The sequence below is a fragment of the Carassius carassius genome, chromosome 17 (assembly GCF_963082965.1).
Source record: "Carassius carassius chromosome 17, fCarCar2.1, whole genome shotgun sequence".
In the NCBI taxonomy this organism is placed as follows: Eukaryota; Metazoa; Chordata; class Actinopteri; order Cypriniformes; family Cyprinidae; genus Carassius; species Carassius carassius.
The window spans coordinates 4,991,658-5,011,023 of NC_081771.1; the positions used below are offsets into that span (position 1 = coordinate 4,991,658).

The 19,366-nt window shown below is 36.3% G+C and overlaps 2 protein-coding genes across 2 annotated transcripts; both read left to right on the forward strand.

The window, feature by feature from the left end:
• Positions 1–419: 419 nt before the first annotated feature.
• On the forward strand, positions 420–16,654 carry LOC132160827 (serine/threonine-protein phosphatase 4 regulatory subunit 1-like). The gene is made up of 20 exons (XM_059570531.1): positions 420–643; positions 1,444–1,488; positions 2,177–2,306; positions 2,825–2,931; positions 3,015–3,157; positions 3,676–3,822; positions 4,082–4,189; positions 5,479–5,544; positions 5,756–5,914; positions 6,141–6,265; positions 6,800–7,257; positions 7,344–7,561; positions 8,228–8,311; positions 8,601–8,786; positions 9,012–9,173; positions 10,368–10,468; positions 10,548–10,668; positions 13,110–13,244; positions 13,512–13,653; positions 14,169–16,654. Exons 1-20 carry the CDS (start codon positions 637–639, stop codon positions 14,312–14,314), a joined length of 2,790 nt encoding a protein of 929 aa, XP_059426514.1. The 5' UTR covers positions 420–636; the 3' UTR covers positions 14,315–16,654.
• Positions 16,655–18,516: 1,862 nt separating this feature from the next.
• Positions 18,517–19,165, forward strand: LOC132091019 (small ribosomal subunit protein eS26-like; the record flags this gene model as incomplete). The annotated part of the gene is made up of 3 exons (XM_059497803.1): positions 18,517–18,697; positions 18,802–18,932; positions 19,066–19,165. Coding segments are annotated over 3 exons (348 nt in total), but the record flags the coding sequence as incomplete, so codon positions are not given.
• Between the last annotated feature and the right edge of the window lie 201 nt (positions 19,166–19,366).

Genomic DNA, 19,366 nt, shown 5'->3' on the forward strand with positions numbered 1-19,366 from the left:
CAAAGTAACTAATTACATAATCTCGTGCTTAGTAAAAAACAACACACATAAAAATGACGTTTAAAATATAAAATAAAGTTTAAAATATCTCTCCATTATTAAGGTAAATATATGAATAATATAAATTAAGCACATTTACCCCTCGAATAATTAGTATTATAATGCAAAGAATGCATTTTTTTACATTTTGAATTCATGAGTTATATTATTAATTGTTATATATATAATTGCCAAAGAGAATAACGGAATTAATTTAAAAAAAGTCGCAATCCTGATTCAGCTCATAAAAACGGTTTATAACCAAAAAATGCATTTAAACCGTGGCTTTTCGTGAAAGAATCAGTATGTGAACCGGTTCTATCGATTCACTGAAAAGATCCGACTCTACGTAAACAATTCATTCACGAATCGAACGTCGCTAGACTAGTCACGTGATCGACATTGTCTTATTTTTTTCTCATCGAGCGTTCGGTTGAACGAAACGAATATTTGCGATATTTACGCGCGCAAAAGTGTTTTGTTTCGATGACTTTATGTTTGTTTTTTAAGTATTTGATATTCATATAGATGCCGGGATTGAAATAAGAGCAGGAAATCTTTTGAGGAAGTGGAGTGACAGCCCCGCTGTAAATCAAGATGGCAGGTAACGTGCTTTAGTACATTTATTTAAAGCTTTATGAGGCGTTTTAAATAGAATCGGCTTTGTTATCATTGTAGACTTTCATGACGCGTAATGCTTTTTCAAAATTTCTGATGTATTTTAGACGAAAGGTCATGAGCCTGGTGAATTTTTAAGTGGATTAACACTAGTTGCGAGTTGTGGAGCTAGCAGGACCGACTGGGATATTATAAAAAGTACAAACTGTGATAAAGAACTACTTTGGGCAAACAAGATTATTTATGTTGTATTACATACTTTAGGATGGAAATTATATAATACATTTGAGTAAATAATGAAGATAACATAACTGAGCTGACAAGAGCTTGACTGTCAGTATGTTAGCCAGCCTGACCGGGGTCGATTCCGGATAACACATTTGATTAACTGGTCACTTTTTATAATCTATTTCTAAATTATCATAACTCAAGAGCTGTTTGTATGTTATTGCACACTACGATATAAAAGGTGTTTGACAGACATCTTCGCCTAGTAAGCAGGTTATGTGATGTAGACAAGCCTGAGTTGACATACGTGAGATAAAACTAACACTTCGATACATACCAAGGCTGTGTGTCAAAACCTAGTGAGCAGTCTACCTAACACCACATGCACTCAACGTTCTTGCAATGAAAAGACCAAAAATAATGTTTAGTAAGGTAGCGTACTAGTAGGATGTGAGTCACAGCCGAGCTTCATGTGTCACAGCAGCATGGCTTGAACCTGTCAGTTTATCTACTAGACACTTGTCTTTGATCTTCAGTTTATGGTTTATGTTTCCTCAGGTCTGTCTTTGTATTTTGAAGATGGTCATGATGATTTAGATGACTGTGAGTATACAGAAATCTTCAACACCTTTACATATTGATGTGTCTTCATCATTGTGACTGGGTGAATCTTATAAAACCTCTCAAGAACATGTCAAAGTCGTGTGTGTGTGTGTGTGTGTGTGTGTGTGTGTGTGTGTGTGTGTATATATATATATATATATTAGTAAGAGAATTGACCTTAAAAATAATTGACATGTTCTTGTGTGTGTGTGTGTGTGTGTGTATATATATATATATATATATATATATATATATATATATATTAGTAAGAGAATTGACCTTAAAAATAATACAAATACAAATTCATATATTATTTAAAAATAATAAAGATATTCTCACAACAAAAATATCTTAATGGATTTTAAATATGCATTTTTTTAGGTAAAGTATAATATGTACCTGATCATGCTTTTAAGATTTCCCCTATTATTTTCACACTATATAGTTCAAAGTCAATGTGATCTTTGCTGGCAGAAGCGGTTTGTATGTAATGGAATCTATATAACTGTTCTTTCTGTAAAGTAAATAATTTCTCATTAAATCCCCTCTACTCTGTCACTCTGAAATTCCCTTCATCTTTTAAGAGGATTCTTGGTATGAATTTAAAAGATCTTGCAGCACCTCTACTAGCAATCTCAACATTCATTTCTACTCTGTCATTAACTGTCCGTATGAATCTGTCTTGCAGTTGGATTCGATGACTATGGTTCAGAGTGTGATGGGATTCGGATAACAGCATTCCTGGATGCAGGCCAGGATAATCTCACCCCTCTGGGCCGGCTGGAGAAATATGCTTTCAGTGAAAACGTCTTCAACAGGTGAGATGTAAAGCGTGTGGTCTGTAATATAAAAAGACATGTTATATAAATATAATATCAGACAGGTTATGTGAGATGGATTTCAGGCTGTTTTTTTTTTCTTCTGAAATGCAATACTCAGTGTTTTCTTAGGAGTAGTGTAAAATTTTATATGTCCATCTTGTAACTATCACTGGAATATAAGTGAGATTTGATACAGAAAAAATGAGGATAACTTTTTTTTTATGGCACATTGGTGGAACATACATATATAATTTTAAAAGTTTAATGGCTTAAAGAGAACCTGATATGATGTTGGACCAGAAATACTTAGCAAGGAGCCAAACTTCTCATTGTAGAAGAATTTGGCTTAGACTGAACGCTTCTTTGGTGATTTCTGATATATTGGCTGGAAGCATTATAAACATTCATCTGGAAAATTGTGTGATAAAATGGTCTTTTTTTTTTCTCAAATAGGTTAAGGCCCATGTGATGTGGACTGTTATGGTGTGCTTGATACGTTTGATGTTTATTTTCAGGCAAATTGTGGCTCGTGGATTGCTGGATGTGCTCCGGGAGTTCAGTGATAATGAAAATGACTTTATCAGTGTCATGGAAACAGTTGCCAGAATGTCTGAGGATGGAGGTTTGTATGACTTTTGACTGTATTTGACTTGTTGAGAATGGCTAAACTGTACGTAATATTGTGAATGTAACGTGATGTTACAGAACCGTCAGTGCGAGCAGAGCTGATGGAACAGATACCAAACATTGCCATGTTCCTTCATGAAAATCGGCCCAATTTCCCCGAAGCCTTCTCACGGTATCTGGTACCCATTGTGGTCCGGTATCTAACAGACCCTAATAACCAGGTGAGTTATACTTTTAAAAACTGCCTCTTCTTTGAATCGTTTATCTGAATGGGTAATGATGGCAAATATTTTTGAGTAGGGATTAGTTTAAAGGGGTTTAACAAGTCAGCCAATGACCTACTAGCACTAGCAAATAAATGAATAACAATATATATAAATTCTAAATTTAAACCATTTTATCATTTATTCTGTAATACTCACGGTGCCATCTAAAAAGCTTCTTTGTAATATTTACAGTAAGTTTCACAACATGTATCAGATTGCTTAAGTAATGGTCCTATTATTTTGCATGATCATTAGGCTTCCGTTTTTCAGTGAAGACTATGATCATTTTGTGTAGTATTTGTTGTTTAGCCTATTGGTTTGTTAAATGTGTCACTTTCATGTTTGGTGTCCATATATATCATCAGTATTAGGTGTTGTATTGATCCTGAAGCCTTATTCAGGGTAACACCAACTAATAATTGAGCTGTTCAGACAACCCACCAAGTCAATTTTCTCTGTGCTTTTTCCTGTAGGTGCGAAAGACGAGCCAGGCTGCTCTGCTAGTGCTACTTGAACAGGGTCTGATGAGTAAGGCAGATATGGAGGGAAAGGTCTGCCCTGTGATTCTGGAGCTCACTGAACCCAGCAGTGACGATGATTACAAGATCGAAGCAGTCGCGGTGAGTCTTTGTGTTTAAGAGAATGCGCTGCTGATTGCTGGACATGGAAATACTCATCATAAAAATATGTAAGCCATGAGCTTTCATGGGACTGAAAAGATAACAACTTGTTATATTTCCTGTCATAACTTCGTTCCATCTATGACGGAATGCTTATCTGTGTGGATGATACTGTCTTACGGTGTTAAATGTTTTGTGGGTTGTGTTGAACGTTCATGTTTTTACCTCTGTGTTGATGGGGAATAATGTTTTGTTGCAGATCATGTGCAAGCTGGTGACCATGTTAACTAAAGACACGGTGGAACACCTTTTATTGCTGCGCTTTTGTGAACTCTGCAGTGACGTCAAACTATTTCAAGTCCGCAAGGTAATGAATGACACTCTCTGTTTCATAATTTGTGGAAGAGCTTAGAAATGTTTTTTGGAACATGTCTTTGTGGAATATGTTCATAGTTGATGTGATGAACTGTATTGTTTGTGAAAGTCATATGCTATACTTACAAAAATAATCAACAAAAATGACTCAAAAAGGGAAGTTACTTAAGAATTTGTTTGCAGGTGACATTTGTGACCCCGGACCACAAGACCAGTCCTAAGGGTCAATTTTTTGAAATTGAGATTAATACATTAATACAAAACCTGAATAAATAAGCTTTCAATTGATGTATGGTTTGTTAGGATTGGACAAAATTTGTCCGAGATACAGCTATTTGAAAATCTGGAGGATACAAAAAAAATCTAAATGTTGAGAAAATCACTTTAAAGTTTTCCAAATGAAGTCCATGACAATGCATAGTACTAATAAAAAATTAAGTTTTGATATATTTATTGTAGGAATTTACTAAATATCTTCTTGGAACATGATCTTTACTTAAAAAAAAAAAAAAAAAAAAAAAGATAATTTTGACAGATATAATGTATTGTTGGCTATTGCTACAAATATACCCCAGCGGTACAGGGTCACATTTGTTAATTTTTTCCTAATACAGTGACATTAAAATATAAAATACTATTCAAAAGCTTGTGGTTGGTAAAATGTATTAATGTTTAAAAAAAAGAGAGAGAGAGAGAGACTCTTGCTTACAGTAAAAGCAATAATATTGTGAAATACTACAGTGTTTAGCTGTTTTCTATTTGAATACATTTATTCCTGTGATGGCAAAGCATCATTTTCAGCATTCTCAGTGTCACATGATTCTTCAGAAATCATTCCAATATGCTGATCCTTCAGAAATCATATTAACTTGCTGACCCAAACTTTTGAACAGTAGTGTATTTCCCTTATTACCAAAGTATGGAAATGTCAAGTCTGTGCATTATTATTTTATATCAGTATCATGAGACAAATAAGTAACAATCCACAGAACACAGTGGACAGAAATGGCCTTGACACAGTGAAGTTGTGTTCTGGTACATGCACATGTTTGCAACTGTTTTGTCATTCAAATAACCGCAGTAATAAAGCTCAGGCATACACTGTGTAGAAGAGGTTGTGAAGAATGTTAATCTACTTTTGCAACTCGTGCTGGGTTGGCAAGAAGCAATGTTGCTTGAGTTGCAACAGGCCTCTGTTTACAACATAACAGAAGACTGAATTTGACCTCATTCTAAATGTCTAAACCTTCTATTACACTTCTATTTTTTTCCCACCGTCAGGTTTGTGCTGCAAACTTTGGCGAGTTCTGTTCTATTGTTGGCCAGGAAGCCACAGAGAAACTTCTGGTGAGACTTGCAGCGTTCCTCTTGTGCTTTTATTTAGAACAATACTGCAGTCACAGCCAGAATGAATGCATTTAATTATATCTGAGTGCTAGGCCCAGAAAACCCCTTTCATCTTATAAAGCCTTAAGGTCTGTTTGTGTCTTTGTGCAGATCTTGGTTGACACGACATGCAAATGTGTTAACCAGCACTCTTTCTTTGTCCTCACCTCAGATGCCGAAGTTTTTCGACCTGTGCTCGGACAGTCTGTGGGGTATTCGGAAAGCCTGTGCTGAGTGCTTCATGGTTGTTTCAAACTGCACTTCTCCAGAGGTGCGGCGTACTAAATTGTCCCCCTTGTTCATCAACCTCATTAGTGATCAGTCACGCTGGGTAAGAGCAAAGAAACACACACACTGACACTGTGTTCTAACATGCCGTAACTCAGCATGTAATTTGTCCTCTCTGAAAGTGAACGTGATTATTTGATGTTTAGTAAGTGAACATCAAATGTTCTGACTTTGTTTTTCCACCTGTTTTAGGAAATCTCTTTACATTTTAAATTAAATAATTTTTTTAAAGGGAATGGAACATCTGCTTATATTCTTTTCTTTTTCAGGTACGCCAGGCTGCGTTCCAGTCTCTAGGTCGTTTCATCTCCACATTTGCCAACCCTTCAATCACAGGATTGCATTTCTGTGAGGATGGAACCCTCCGTGAGATACAGAAGATCTGCTCAGGGAGGTAAATGCACATGGTTTCTTTCCTGTGACTGAGTTCATAGGGCAGAAATACATGTTTGTAATTGACTAGTTGTTGTAGTCAGTTCAGCAAAGGGGGGATTCAACTGATCAAAAGTGACAGTGAAAGTTTGCATTTGTTAGAAAAAAAAGGGTTACACCAAAAATAACGAATAAATAAATGAAGTAAGCAGCACAGCGTTTTTCAGAATTGATAATTGTTAAGAAATTGTTAGATTGATAAGAAATGTTTCTTGATAATCAAATCATTATATTAGAATGGAATAAAGGCTGGATTAATGATACTGAAAATCCAGCTTTGCCATCACAGGAATAAGTTACACTTTATAATGTATTAAAATTAAAAATATAATATTTCATTATATTGCCATTTTACTGTATTTTTCATCACAAAATGCAGCCTTGGTGAATGTAAGGGACTTCTTCCAAAAACATTAAGAAATCTTGGAAACTGCAAATGTTAGTTACTACTTTATAATGAATATATATATATATATATATTTAAATGTCTTTGTAGCCACAGACAAGAATTGACCACCAGCAGCTCCAGTAACAGCCGCAATGCCTCCATTGATGGTTCTCCAGACAGTCTCATTCAGTCCCATTCAGAGCAGCTACAATCCACTCCAGTTCTGACGGGTCCACCATCACATCCTCCAGAAGAAGATGGCACCAGCCTGGGCCACCCTGAACACTCAGCCCCTCTGTCCCACCAGCAGACGGATGAGTGCACAATGTTCAATTCATTCAACTTCTGGAGAGCCTCACTCCCTGACATCACTGAAGAGCTGGAACTCTTACAAGAAGAGAAAAGAGAAGAGGTGATAGAGAAACGAGATGAGACCATGAGGGAGACAGAAGGTGAGGGGAAAGAAGACGTGCCAAGTTTAGATTCACAAGGCCCAGCCACCAGCTCTCAGATCCAGAAGGTTTTGGACTGTCTTCAGCCTCACCTGGATGATCCTGATGTGCAAGGTGATTGCAAAAAGAGCCCATGTTCTTTAGATCATTTCCACATAAGGACATAGTTATTTATTTCCCTGTGTGCTTTCCACTCGCAGCTCAAGTGAAGGTGTTGTCCGCTGCGCTGAAAGCTGCCCAACTAGAGAGTCAGACAGAAGATGCCGATGAGTCTGTGTCAGAGAATAATGGTTCCACAGGCTCCCCGATGTCTGATGAGCTCGGTGCCATGAGTGAACTCTCACTGACAGACGCAGAGACCTCAGATTTACCCTCCAGTTCACAAGTGCAGGTAGACGACTCTGAACACAGCCGTGAGGTGAGAGGACAAATTTATAGTTACTAAACTATAAAAGTGATTTCAGCAATTTAACTATTCTTACATGTTTTATAAAAGCGAATTAATGTAATAATGCTTACAATGTTTAAAAAGTTTGGCTTGTTATTATACTGTCAGTATATGTAATTAAATTTAAAGTTTTTATCTTTTCACAGCCCTAATAATAATACAATTATATATTATAAAATATTTTAAATATTTCATTAAATTTTATAAATTAAAAAACAATTACTACATTCGATTTATTGATAATTCAAATGTAAAAAAATATAACTTTTTTTAATGTTAAGATTATAGTTTACATTTCATTAGTATTAATATAATATTTTGATGATTAGTATTTTGATTGTTATTATTAATAGATATTTAATCAGATTAAGCCCCAAAATGAAGAATCTACATTATTGTTGAAAAATATTCTGTGTAGTGTGTCAGTTAATACGAAGTTATAACAATAATACAGGGAGAATAATGTTGCTTTAAATGTTTTTTTTTAACTGCTGCCATTATTTGACATGCCTTTGCAATTCTCCATCTGCATTTTTATGTAAATCTGTTTATGCAAATGTCATTAGAAGGAAGTGCTGGCATAGTAACTCTATAGTAGAGAGTTCATTATATATGCAGTTATGTGTGTGCACACAGGAGTCAGTCCTAATAGAAAATGTGGAGGAGGACAAAGATTCAGACACAGCTAAAATGTGTGAAGAGGAGAAGTCTAAATTTCAGGTAATGTGCTGTTCTGGATATATACAGTGACTTATAAAGCAGAATTTAAAAAAATCTTGCATGTCTTAACATAAAAATCTGCTAGCTTTCCACTGGCCTTGATATTGAGGTAGTTGCACAAACCACAATCCTTAAGGTGTTATTTGAAGTCATTAATGAATTATTCATGACAAAAGCACATTAAATGTGAAAAGAATCTCCTTTATAAATAACAGACTATTTCAGACTGTTCACAGTAGTTTATTAAATCTATGATGTTTCCTAACAATCATTCTTTCTGTCGTCTCAGAATGTAATTCCACAGCAGTTGCTGGATCAGTATCTGTCCATGACAGACCCCACTCGAGCTCAGACCGTAGACACTGAGATCGCCAAACACTGTGCATTCAGCTTGCCAGGTGTCGCCCTAACGCTGGGCAGACAGAACTGGCACTGTCTCAAAGACACATATGAGACCCTTGCTACAGACGTACAGGTAAAACGTCCTCTCAGTCTATATGCTGATTTTATTTGTTGGAAAGGTCTAACAAAACTCTGTGTCAAATGTAAGTACAATACTGTAACTCTTTACTTTATAATTGTTAATTACACTATATTTTCTCTGTACCATATTATTATAGATTGTTATTGTTTGTCTTTATTTTGTGAAATTATCTAGATGTTATCTAGTTGTTTAATGAAATACTATTGAATGTTACAGTGGAAGGTTCGGCGGACACTGGCGTTCTCTATCCACGAGTTGGCAGTGATTCTGGGAGATCAGCTGACTGCAGCTGATCTGGTGCCCATATTTAACGGCTTCCTCAAAGATCTCGATGAGGTGCGGATAGGAGTCCTCAAACACCTGTATGATTTCTTGAAGGTGAAAATATGAAATTTCCTCAGTTTGGAAGACAGAATATATGAGCTTTGAACATAAATTGCCTATACTGAAAAAAATGCTTTATCATTTAAGAATCATAATTTCAGACTGTTTTTATACATTTAATTTTTTTGAATTAATTTTTTTATAAATGTTTAATAATTTTTTTAGCATGTCATGGCTGTCCCAAACAGTGTTATTTTAGTAATTTTTTATATACTATTATTTATTTATTTATTTATTTATTTTATATATATACTATTATTTATTTATTTTATATATATATATATATATATATATATATTTTTTTTTTTTTTTAGTTTAAAGCTGCAGTCTGTAACTTTTTTTTTAGGTTAAAAATTATACGAAATAAATATTTGAGCAAATACATAACCAGCCAGTGTTCAAAACTATTGCCTTACTTTAGCCTGATTCACAACTGTTATCTTTATAATACTGTTTTCTAATTTGAGTGGTACGGGTTGGTTTTCGCTGGAAATTCAAGCATGCTGCTGCGTCATTACATCACTTCTGTAAACATAAAGAAGCTGTCACAGCTAGTAGGCTGTCGCATGTGAGGATCCTGTAGGTGGCGGATCGTTTCTAGCCTTTTCTCACAGCAGCTAGTTTAAATAAATGTATTATTTTGATGGCGGATTGTAATCCAGAAAAGACTGTTGATGAAATATGTGAAGTAAATCAAGTTATATTCCAGTTTCTGATTACAGATAGCCTGGGATTACACAAGATTTGTATTTTAAAGACAACCAGTTTGAAGGGAGCATAATTTGGTTTTTGGGTTAAAAGAATTTCATTATATAAAATTTGAATGGTATGACAATTAGAGATTAGACTGTACAGAAATTTTAATCTAAACGCTAATACACACTATAGGCAATGCTGATGTTGTTAACATCAAACAGAGATGGTGACAAAGAGGCAAAACTTACGGACTGCAGCTTTAAGTAATTTTGTAATGGGCCTTTGTCATTTTTATTCATTTTTTCTTTTTTAATAATTCTTTCATCTTAACCTTATTTATTTCAGTTAGCTGCCAATGCAACATTTCTCATCTAATATTTATTTTTCATTTCTATTTCAATTATGAAAAACCGTTTTTATTAATTTTGTTTTAGTTAACAATGGCCTCAGCAACACTTGCTCTAACAGATCTTTCTGTGTCGTCTTTTGTAGCTTCTTCATGCCGATAAGCGTCGGGAGTATCTGTATCAGCTGCAGGAGTTCATGGTGACAGACAACAGCCGAAATTGGAGATTCCGCTATGAGCTAGCTGAGTAAGTGCTTCATTGACAATGTAGCTTTTGTAGCTCTCAAGTGTGATCTCACTCTGGTGGCATTTGTCTGTGTGTTTAGGCAGCTCATCCTGATCATTGAGTTGTACAGCCACAACGATGTGTTTGACTACCTCAGACAGATCGCACTTAACCTTTGCTCTGACAAAGTGTCAGAAGTGCGATGGATCTCCTATAAACTGGTGAGTCATGTGGCCTTCAGCTTGTTGTCAGAAATAGCAACAACATTACAATTCCTTTCACTAACTGTATTGTTTGAGTTTGTTTTCTGCTTTTAGTAACTCCACTGGACAGTTTTAACCTTGGCTCATAGGCTGTTTACACCTATAGTCGTGGCCAAAAGTTTTGAGAATTACATAAATATTGGAAATTGGAAAAGTTGCTGCTTAAGTTTTTATAATAGCAATTTGCATATACTCCAGAATGTTATGAAGAGTGATCAGATGAGTTGCATAGTCCTTCTTTGCCATGAAAATTAACATAATCCCCCAAAAAACTTTCCACTGCATTTCATTGCTGTCATTAAAGGACCTGCTGAGATCATTTCAGTAATCGTCTTGTTAACTCAGGTGAGAATGTTGACGAGCACAAGGCTGGAGATCATTATGTCAGGCTGATTGGGTTAGAATGGCAGACTTGACATGTTAAAAGGAGGGTGATGCTTGAAATCATTGTTCTTCCATTGTTAACCATGGTGACCTGCAAAGAAACGCGTGCAGCCATCATTGCGTTGCATAAAAATGGCTTCACAGGCAAGGATATTGTGGCTACTAAGATTGCACCTAAATCAACAATTTATAGGATCATCAAGAACTTCAAGGAAAGAGGTTCAATTCTTGTAAAGAAGGCTTCAGGGCATCCAAGAAAGTCCAGCAAGCGCCAGGATCGTCTCCTAAAGAGGATTCAGCTGCGGGATCGGAGTGCCACCAGTGCAGAGCTTGCTCAGGAATGACAGCAGGCAGGTGTGCACGCACAGTGAGGCCAAGACTTTTGGAAGATGGCCTAGTGTCAAGAAGGGCAGCAAAGAAGCCACTTCTCTCCAAAAAAAACATCAGGGACAGATTGATCTTCTGCAGAAAGTATAGTGAATGGACTGCTGAGGACTGGGGCAAAGTCCTATTCTCAGATGAAGCCCCTTTCCGATTGTTTGGGGCATCTGGAAAAAGGCTTGTCCGGAGAAGAAAAGGTGAGCGCTACCATCAGTCCTGTGTCATGCCAACAGTAAAGCATCCTGACACCATTCACGTGTGGGGTTGCTTCTCATCCAAGGGAGTGGGCTCACTCACAATTCTGCCCAAAAACACAGCCATGAATAAAGAATGGTACCAAAACACCCTCCAACAGCAACTTCTTCCAACAATCCAACAACAGTTTGGTGAAGAACAATGCATTTTCCAGCATGATGGAGCACCGTGCCATAAGGCAAAAGTGATAACTAAGTGGCTCGGGGACCAGAATGTTGAAATTTTGGGTCCATGACCTGGAAACTCCCCAGATTTTAATCCCATTGAGAACTTGTGGAAGCGTTAATTTAGCACCATGTACTGCCCGCACACAAGAACAAGCACCAGCAGGAACAACACTAAACGAATTGAAGTGTTTACAAATAGGAACTACTGACAAAGACCTTCTCACACACATACCGTGTATCCTTATGCTCTCCTGATACGCTCCACATTTGACAGTGCATGCATATAGTATGCATGAATACACAAAACGGCTCATTTGTAAAACGTTTCTACTGATGTAGCTAGCTAAATCTTAAATTGGATCCTTAAAATATGCAAATGTGTGCGTATTTTTGGTAATACGACTAATATAGCCTTGCAAATTTGATCTTCCACAGTGGTTTTTACCATTTAGATTATTAAATCGTGAGATTGCCTTGTCAAGCAATTACAAATGACAATTACAAAGTCAAGGACCACTCAACCTCTCCCTTACACAGCCTTGGTTTTACCACCCAAACACACACACACTTTCACACAAAAACACAGCCATGAATAAAGAATGGTACCAAAACACCCTCCAACAGCAACTTCTTCCAACAATCCAACAACAGTTTGGTGAAGAACAATGCATTTTCCAGCATGATGGAGCACCGTGCCATAAGGCAAAAGTGATAACTAAGTGGCTCGGGGACCAGAATGTTGAAATTTTGGGTCCATGCCCTGGAAACTCCCCAGATTTTAATCCCATTGAGAACTTGTGGTCAATCCTCAAGAGGCGGGTGGACAAACAAAAACCCACTAATTCTGACAAACTCCAAGAAGTGATTATGAAAGAATGGGTTGCTATCAGTCAGGATTTGGCCCAGAAGTTGATTGAGAGCATGCCCAGTCGAATCGCAGAGGTCCTGAAAAAGAAGGGCCAACACTGCAAATACTGACTCTTTGCATAAATGTCATGTAATTGTCGATAAAAGCCTTTGAAACGTATGAAGTGCTTGTAATTATATTTCAGTACATCACAGAAACTACTGAAACAAAGATCTAAAAGCAGTTTAGCAGCAAACTTTTTGAAAACTAATATTTATGAAATTCTCAAAACTTTTGGCCACGACTGTAGTATTACCATCCACACCTGCGTTTAGTGACAAGTTTTGTCTTGTGAATGTGTGTAGGTGGTGGAGATCCTGCAGAAGTTGTATGCCTGTGAAGCTCATGATCTAGGTCTGAATTTCATTAATGAGCTCATTATGAGATTTTGCCACTGTCCCAAATGGGTCGGACGTCAGGCATTTGCATTCATTTGCCAGGTAAAATTTACATCAGCTTTTTCCAAGACATTGTGGGATTAATAATTCTGAAATAGATGATAGAAGAATAACAAACTGTTTTTCAAATAACTTTAACCAGTCAAGTTGAAACAAACATTTGTTTGCTTATATTTTGTTTTGTGCAATATGCAGCATTTTCAAAAAAGAGCCAAAGTCCGACACTGAGGACTCTTGGATGTTAAATCCATCATGTTATATCTAACAATCTGTGAGAGTGATTCATTCATTTCTTATGTTTTCACATAGGCCATTGTGGAGGAGGACTGTATGCCCATGGACCAGTTTGCACAGCACCTTCTACCCAGTCTGCTCAGCCTCTCATCAGATCCTGTACCCAACGTACGTGTGCTGGTGGCCAAGGCATTACGGCAGAGTGTGTTGGAAAAACGTAAGACACACTAACACATTATAAAGAAGTTAGAAGATGCCTGCATTGCAGGATGTTATGCATGCATCCACTCCATCATTAGGCCCTCCAAGGGCTTACATTAAATTAATGGACTATATTTACAAGTAGTATCCTGCACAGGATGTATACTTATCTTTGTCCAGTGAAATGCTGTCTAGAATGTCCAAAGTGTTTTCAAGTGTAGTTGCACTTAAAGTAAAGGTCATTTAGAATTATTATTTTTTTTATTTTGATTTATTGGATTTTTTATTTTTAGTTTTGTTTTTATCGTTGTTTCTTCTATTTAATTTTTTAATTTTGTTGAATTTTATTTTTTAGTTAAGTTTTTGTATTTTTGTTATATTTTTTAGCATATTGCTTCTTCTTTTATTTGAAGTTCTTGTAGTTCTTTTGTTTTAACTTTAGTGTAGGCTAGTGACCATTTAACTTAAATTTAATCACACTGTCACTATTAGTCACTGTTTCTAATCCCCTATGTCTGTGCTCTGATTCAGCATACTTCAAGGACCCAGGCAGCGCTTACTCGGATGAGCTGGAAGAGGCTCTGTCTGAGCTAAGGATGGACAAGGACAGGGACGTGCGGTTCTTCGCCACACTGGATCCCAACAGAAATGTCATGGACACAGCAGCGTTAATTTAGCACCATGTACTGCCCGCACACAAGAACAAGCACCAGCAGGAACAACACTAAACGAATTGAAGTGTTTACAAATAGGAACTACTGACAAAGACCTTCTCACACACACACCGTGTATCCTTATGCTCTCCTGATACGCTCCACATTTGACAGTGCATGCATATAGTATGCATGAATACACAAAACGGCTCATTTGTAAAACGTTTCTACTGATGTAGCTAGCTAAATCTTAAATTGGATCCTTAAAATATGCAAATGTGTGCGTATTTTTGGTAATACGACTAATATAGCCTTGCAAATTTGATCTTCCACAGTGGTTTTTACCATTTAGATTATTAAATTGTGAGATTGCCTTGTCAAGCAATTACAAATGACAATTACAAAGTCAAGGACCACTCAACCTCTCCCTTACACAGCCTCGGTTTTACCACCCAAACACACACACACTTTCAAACACAGAACAACCATCTCACCTCTCTGAACGGTGCAAGATTTTTTTTTTTTTGCACCTTCATGGCAGCAGAAAGTATTTGGAGACACGAGATGCATCTCCCTCTTCATCAGACCGTTGAGATGCTACCAGCTGCCCCTCCAAAGCTACTTTTTCTCCATTTCCTTTTCTTGTGGATTTCTTGAAACAAAAAGGACTAAGAATGCATAAGCAGACTGACACAGTGAAGTGCTACTAACTCAGGGAGACCTGATATTCAGATTTTTTTTAAAGCTGCAATGCCACAAAATGCTTTCAAGCTGAGCCCAAGTGATGCTGCAGAACTTTTGCTGCATTTACCAACCTCTCATTTACCTGGCCCTCAGGATCCACCCAGATCGTTGCAGGAAACGGTGTTTAAAAACGGCAAATGAGCAAATTTTTGCAGCTCAGGAGCTGAAGACCTCCCTCTCTTTTTGCTCAAACCTTTTGTAGCTCACAAGAATCTGCTTTGTTTTAATGTACATGTTTTTTCTGCGTGTTTTGAGTGTGGTCTAGTTGTACATAACCTCCTCGTCTTCCCTTATTGGTGGAGAGCAGTTTTATTCCTCACCGTTTTATAAATAAAAGGGGCCAGTATTTTAGAGTGGTGTCAGGAGTTGCTTTTCAAGCAGACTTTACATACACTAGATGACATTTATATTGAAAATCCTCTTGTCCGACGAAATTAACATTAAAACATTAATGAAACCTTGATTGGTTAATTCAGAGCTAAGAGGGCCTGACCTGCAGAGGGCGCTGCTTGGTTGTCTGTGGAAAACGCCACACTTCTGACACTGTTTAGTCAGATTTGCACTAGTTAATCAAAGCACGCACAAATTTGCTATTTATAAGCTATTTTGTGCTTGAAGTTGATTTGACGGACCATCCGTTTTTACCAAGCATGGTTGTGCTGCTCTTGGCATCAGTTAACTCACGTCTAGCTGCTGATCGGTTATCAGTATGCCTGTTTTTATGGTTTATATATTTAAATTAGGAGGACTGGACACACATCAGCATGTAAAGGCAAACTTTGCCAAGAGCACTTTACTATTAAGGGTTCAATGGATAGAGAATTGTAGGTCCTTGTTTTATACAGTATATATAATAATTAATAAATTAATCTATTGGAATGGGGGAATCATGATAAATCAGTGGTTCAGATTTTCAAAATAAGGCAACTTTCTTGACCAAACTCAAGTGGTGCTCGGATCCGGTGCATTTATTCTCTCAGATGTGTATATGGAATATGTTTATGGATTGTTTATATGGAATGGTTAAAAACAAATTTTAAAATTTGAACTACAGACTGAACTACAGCCTGTGATCAAATTGATAATATGATTTTATTGATGATATCTACAGGATTCGAGGCCAGTCTTTTTGGACTGTGGCGATATTTGGTTTGGAATTGTAGACCGGGAGAAGTTGTTTTCCTTGTGTTCCCATGTGTGTTTGTGTGTCTGCATGCATATGTGTGTGGCTGTTTGTCCTTTTTGTTTTCACCCCCCCCCCCCATATGGACTATGTTGAAAGTAGATATATATTTTGTTAGATTGTTATATTTTCCCCAATAAAAGCTCCTGTGTGATTTTCTGAGGCACTGACATCACTGATGTGTCAACTAAACCACTTCAAACTGTGCACATGTACCGATCCAGTAGTTTTCCAGTAATGTTACAATATTATGATACAAGCATCTGAATCGATTCTTTTGCCCCCTTTTAATCTTCTCAATGTATCATGTTCAAAGATTTTATATCCTAACCTTTCAGGTTACAACCTTTGTAATTTTCTGTACATCTGCTTTAAATACATTTTGTGTATTGTTATTTTTAGTATTCATTAATTAAAATAATATAAATTTAAAATAATTTCTCAATTGTGCTTTTTATTCTGTAGACAGTTCCGCTAGAAATCACCAAATCAACGTATTCTTTTGCACTTTACATATTAAGAAAGAACATTATTTCATTATTGTAATATTTAAAGTACAGTTAACATTTGCTGTACATTTGGACTTATTGTGAACATGTTTTCAAAAGTTTTTACTTATTACATATAACTTAATGAAATATTGTTTTATACATTTAAGAGAGAGAAAAAACCCCATTATTAATGAAGTTTAGTCTTTGTCGTTTATAATAATTATTACGTGACTTTTACGCTGCCTTTGCCATCAGCTCCAATATCCTTCCGCAGTAAACTAGTTCCCTATTATGACTAAACTAGCCCCGTAATCATATAGTGACATATGTACTTAAATTATAAATGTATATTGAATAGCTATATTAAACGTTTATATATACGTTTGCATCGCATTAAAGCAGTATTTTCCCGTTCGACAGACTTTTGTTGTGTTGCAGATAGAGATTTTACCTCCGGTTCGCCTTTTCCGGTCCTTTTTCCTGCCTCCCGTTTAAGATGGTGAGTCGCGAGCCTTCGCGATTGATGCGTGAATATGTTTTAGTTTACGAAATCTCTTTTATACACTGAAGAAAACGGTGTGATAGCAAAGTATAGTGGGTAACGTATTTGATTTTATAAAAATGTGGGCCTCTGTATCGGGTTATTAAACCGGTTTTTAGTAAGACGTTAGCGAAGGTGGCTAGCATGTGCAGCATCTGCTGTAACACGCGGCATGGACAGGCCGCCTGCTCTGTTTATATGAAATAAAACACTTCCATTCAATGCTTGTCTTTATTTTTTCTTCAGCGTACTGATGCTGGTTGTGTTATAGTCGTTATCTAGCGTATAAGTTACTGTCATAATGCTAGCGTGTAAACTGAGCTGACATGAAGATATAATTTGATTTTCTAGTGTAGTATACACGCAATAGTTGATTGACACGGTGATTATTTTAGTACTTTTGGCAGTCATTTAGTTTGATTGGTTCAAAAACCCAATGTTTATGAGTCTTTGGAAATGTAATAAAGATCTATACGTAACGTTAGTTCCTATGGCAATTGAAGATCTGGGAAATCCCAATTTTCAAATGTCTAAAAATGAATAAAATAATAATAAATAAATAACATGAAATGTCATGCCAGTAATGACAATCCTGGAAATTAAAACGTTCTACGTTTTATTATTTTATTTACTGACTGGTTGTTTATTTACATTGAAAATAAAATAAAATGAACATTTAAATTGAGATTTGAAAGTGGTTTCCATAGTAAAGGAAAAAGTCCTGGAAATAAATGTATTATTATTTCCTTATATTTGCAGAATTGTACATGAAATGTATTTTATTTTTAAATTTATTAATATTTTCGTTATTTATTTTTTATAATTTATATATTTTTTTACTATATTTTTATTATATAGCTTCTCTACTGGAAGCTTGTGACATCAAAACAAATTCCTTTTACGTGCAAAGTGCAAACATACTTGGCAATAAAGCTTTTTAAGACTTCTGATTTGTTATGCAAACTCCATACAGAGCTCATATTAAAATTTTTAATAGTTTTCCATTTACATTTTAAAATCTTTGGAAAACTGAAAAATGTGAATTTCTGATAAATTAAAATAAATAATAGTTATTTAATTTTAGCATAAGCAAGAAATGGTTCTCCTGGAATAGGTTTGTGTAAAAACTACGTTTATATTATGGAATGTTTAAATTGTTGTGAACAACTGGAACATTTCTGTAGATTCATTGTGCAGCTGCTGGCAGCTGTAGTATGTTGAATTGAATCTATACACCTAATGATTCAATATTTCCATTTTTAATTGACAGACTAAGAAGAGAAGGAACAACGGACGTGCAAAGAAGGGCCGTGGTCATGTCCAGCCCATCCGCTGCACCAACTGTGCCCGCTGTGTTCCCAAGGATAAGGCCATCAAGAAGTTTGTCATCAGGAACATTGTGGAGGCGGCCGCTGTGAGGGACATCTCAGAAGCTAGTGTGTTTGACTGTAAGTGACTGCTTTAACTACCAAAACATTGTCAAAGTCTTCATGTGTGCTGTTCTGTGTAATTTCAATTTTTTTTATATATACCTGTTCCTTCTCCTGTGTAGCATACGTATTGCCCAAGCTGTACGTGAAGCTGCATTACTGTGTTAGCTGTGCCATCCACAGCAAGGTGGTGAGAAACAGATCCCGGGAGGCCCGCAAGGACCGAACACCACCTCCCCGCTTCAGGCCTGGTGTAAGTACAATCAAACTCTGTTTGGCTGAAAGTTACTGAATATTTATTAGTAGGGTTAAAGTGTATGCATTGTGTTTTTTTGCTTGGTGTTTAATGTGCATCTCAGCATTTCCGTTTTCCTTTTCTCCTGCAGGGTGCTCCACCCAGAGCTCCTGCAAAGCCCATGTGAAGCAAATCAGCCATCACATTCTGTGCATTTTAATGCAGAAAAATTAAAAAACATCTAAAACAGGTCCTGATGTTTCATTATTTTGATTGTTGCTGCATGATGGTTTGAGTGCATTTGTTACTTCTGTGTAGTTTGATTTTGGAGCTCTGTCCACTTTAATTCTAAATCCTTCACTTTTAATTTTATAATCAATCATTAAACTTATTTATAATTTTCTGTTGTTATAATAGATAAACATACACCCAGTTTTATTTTACATAACAAA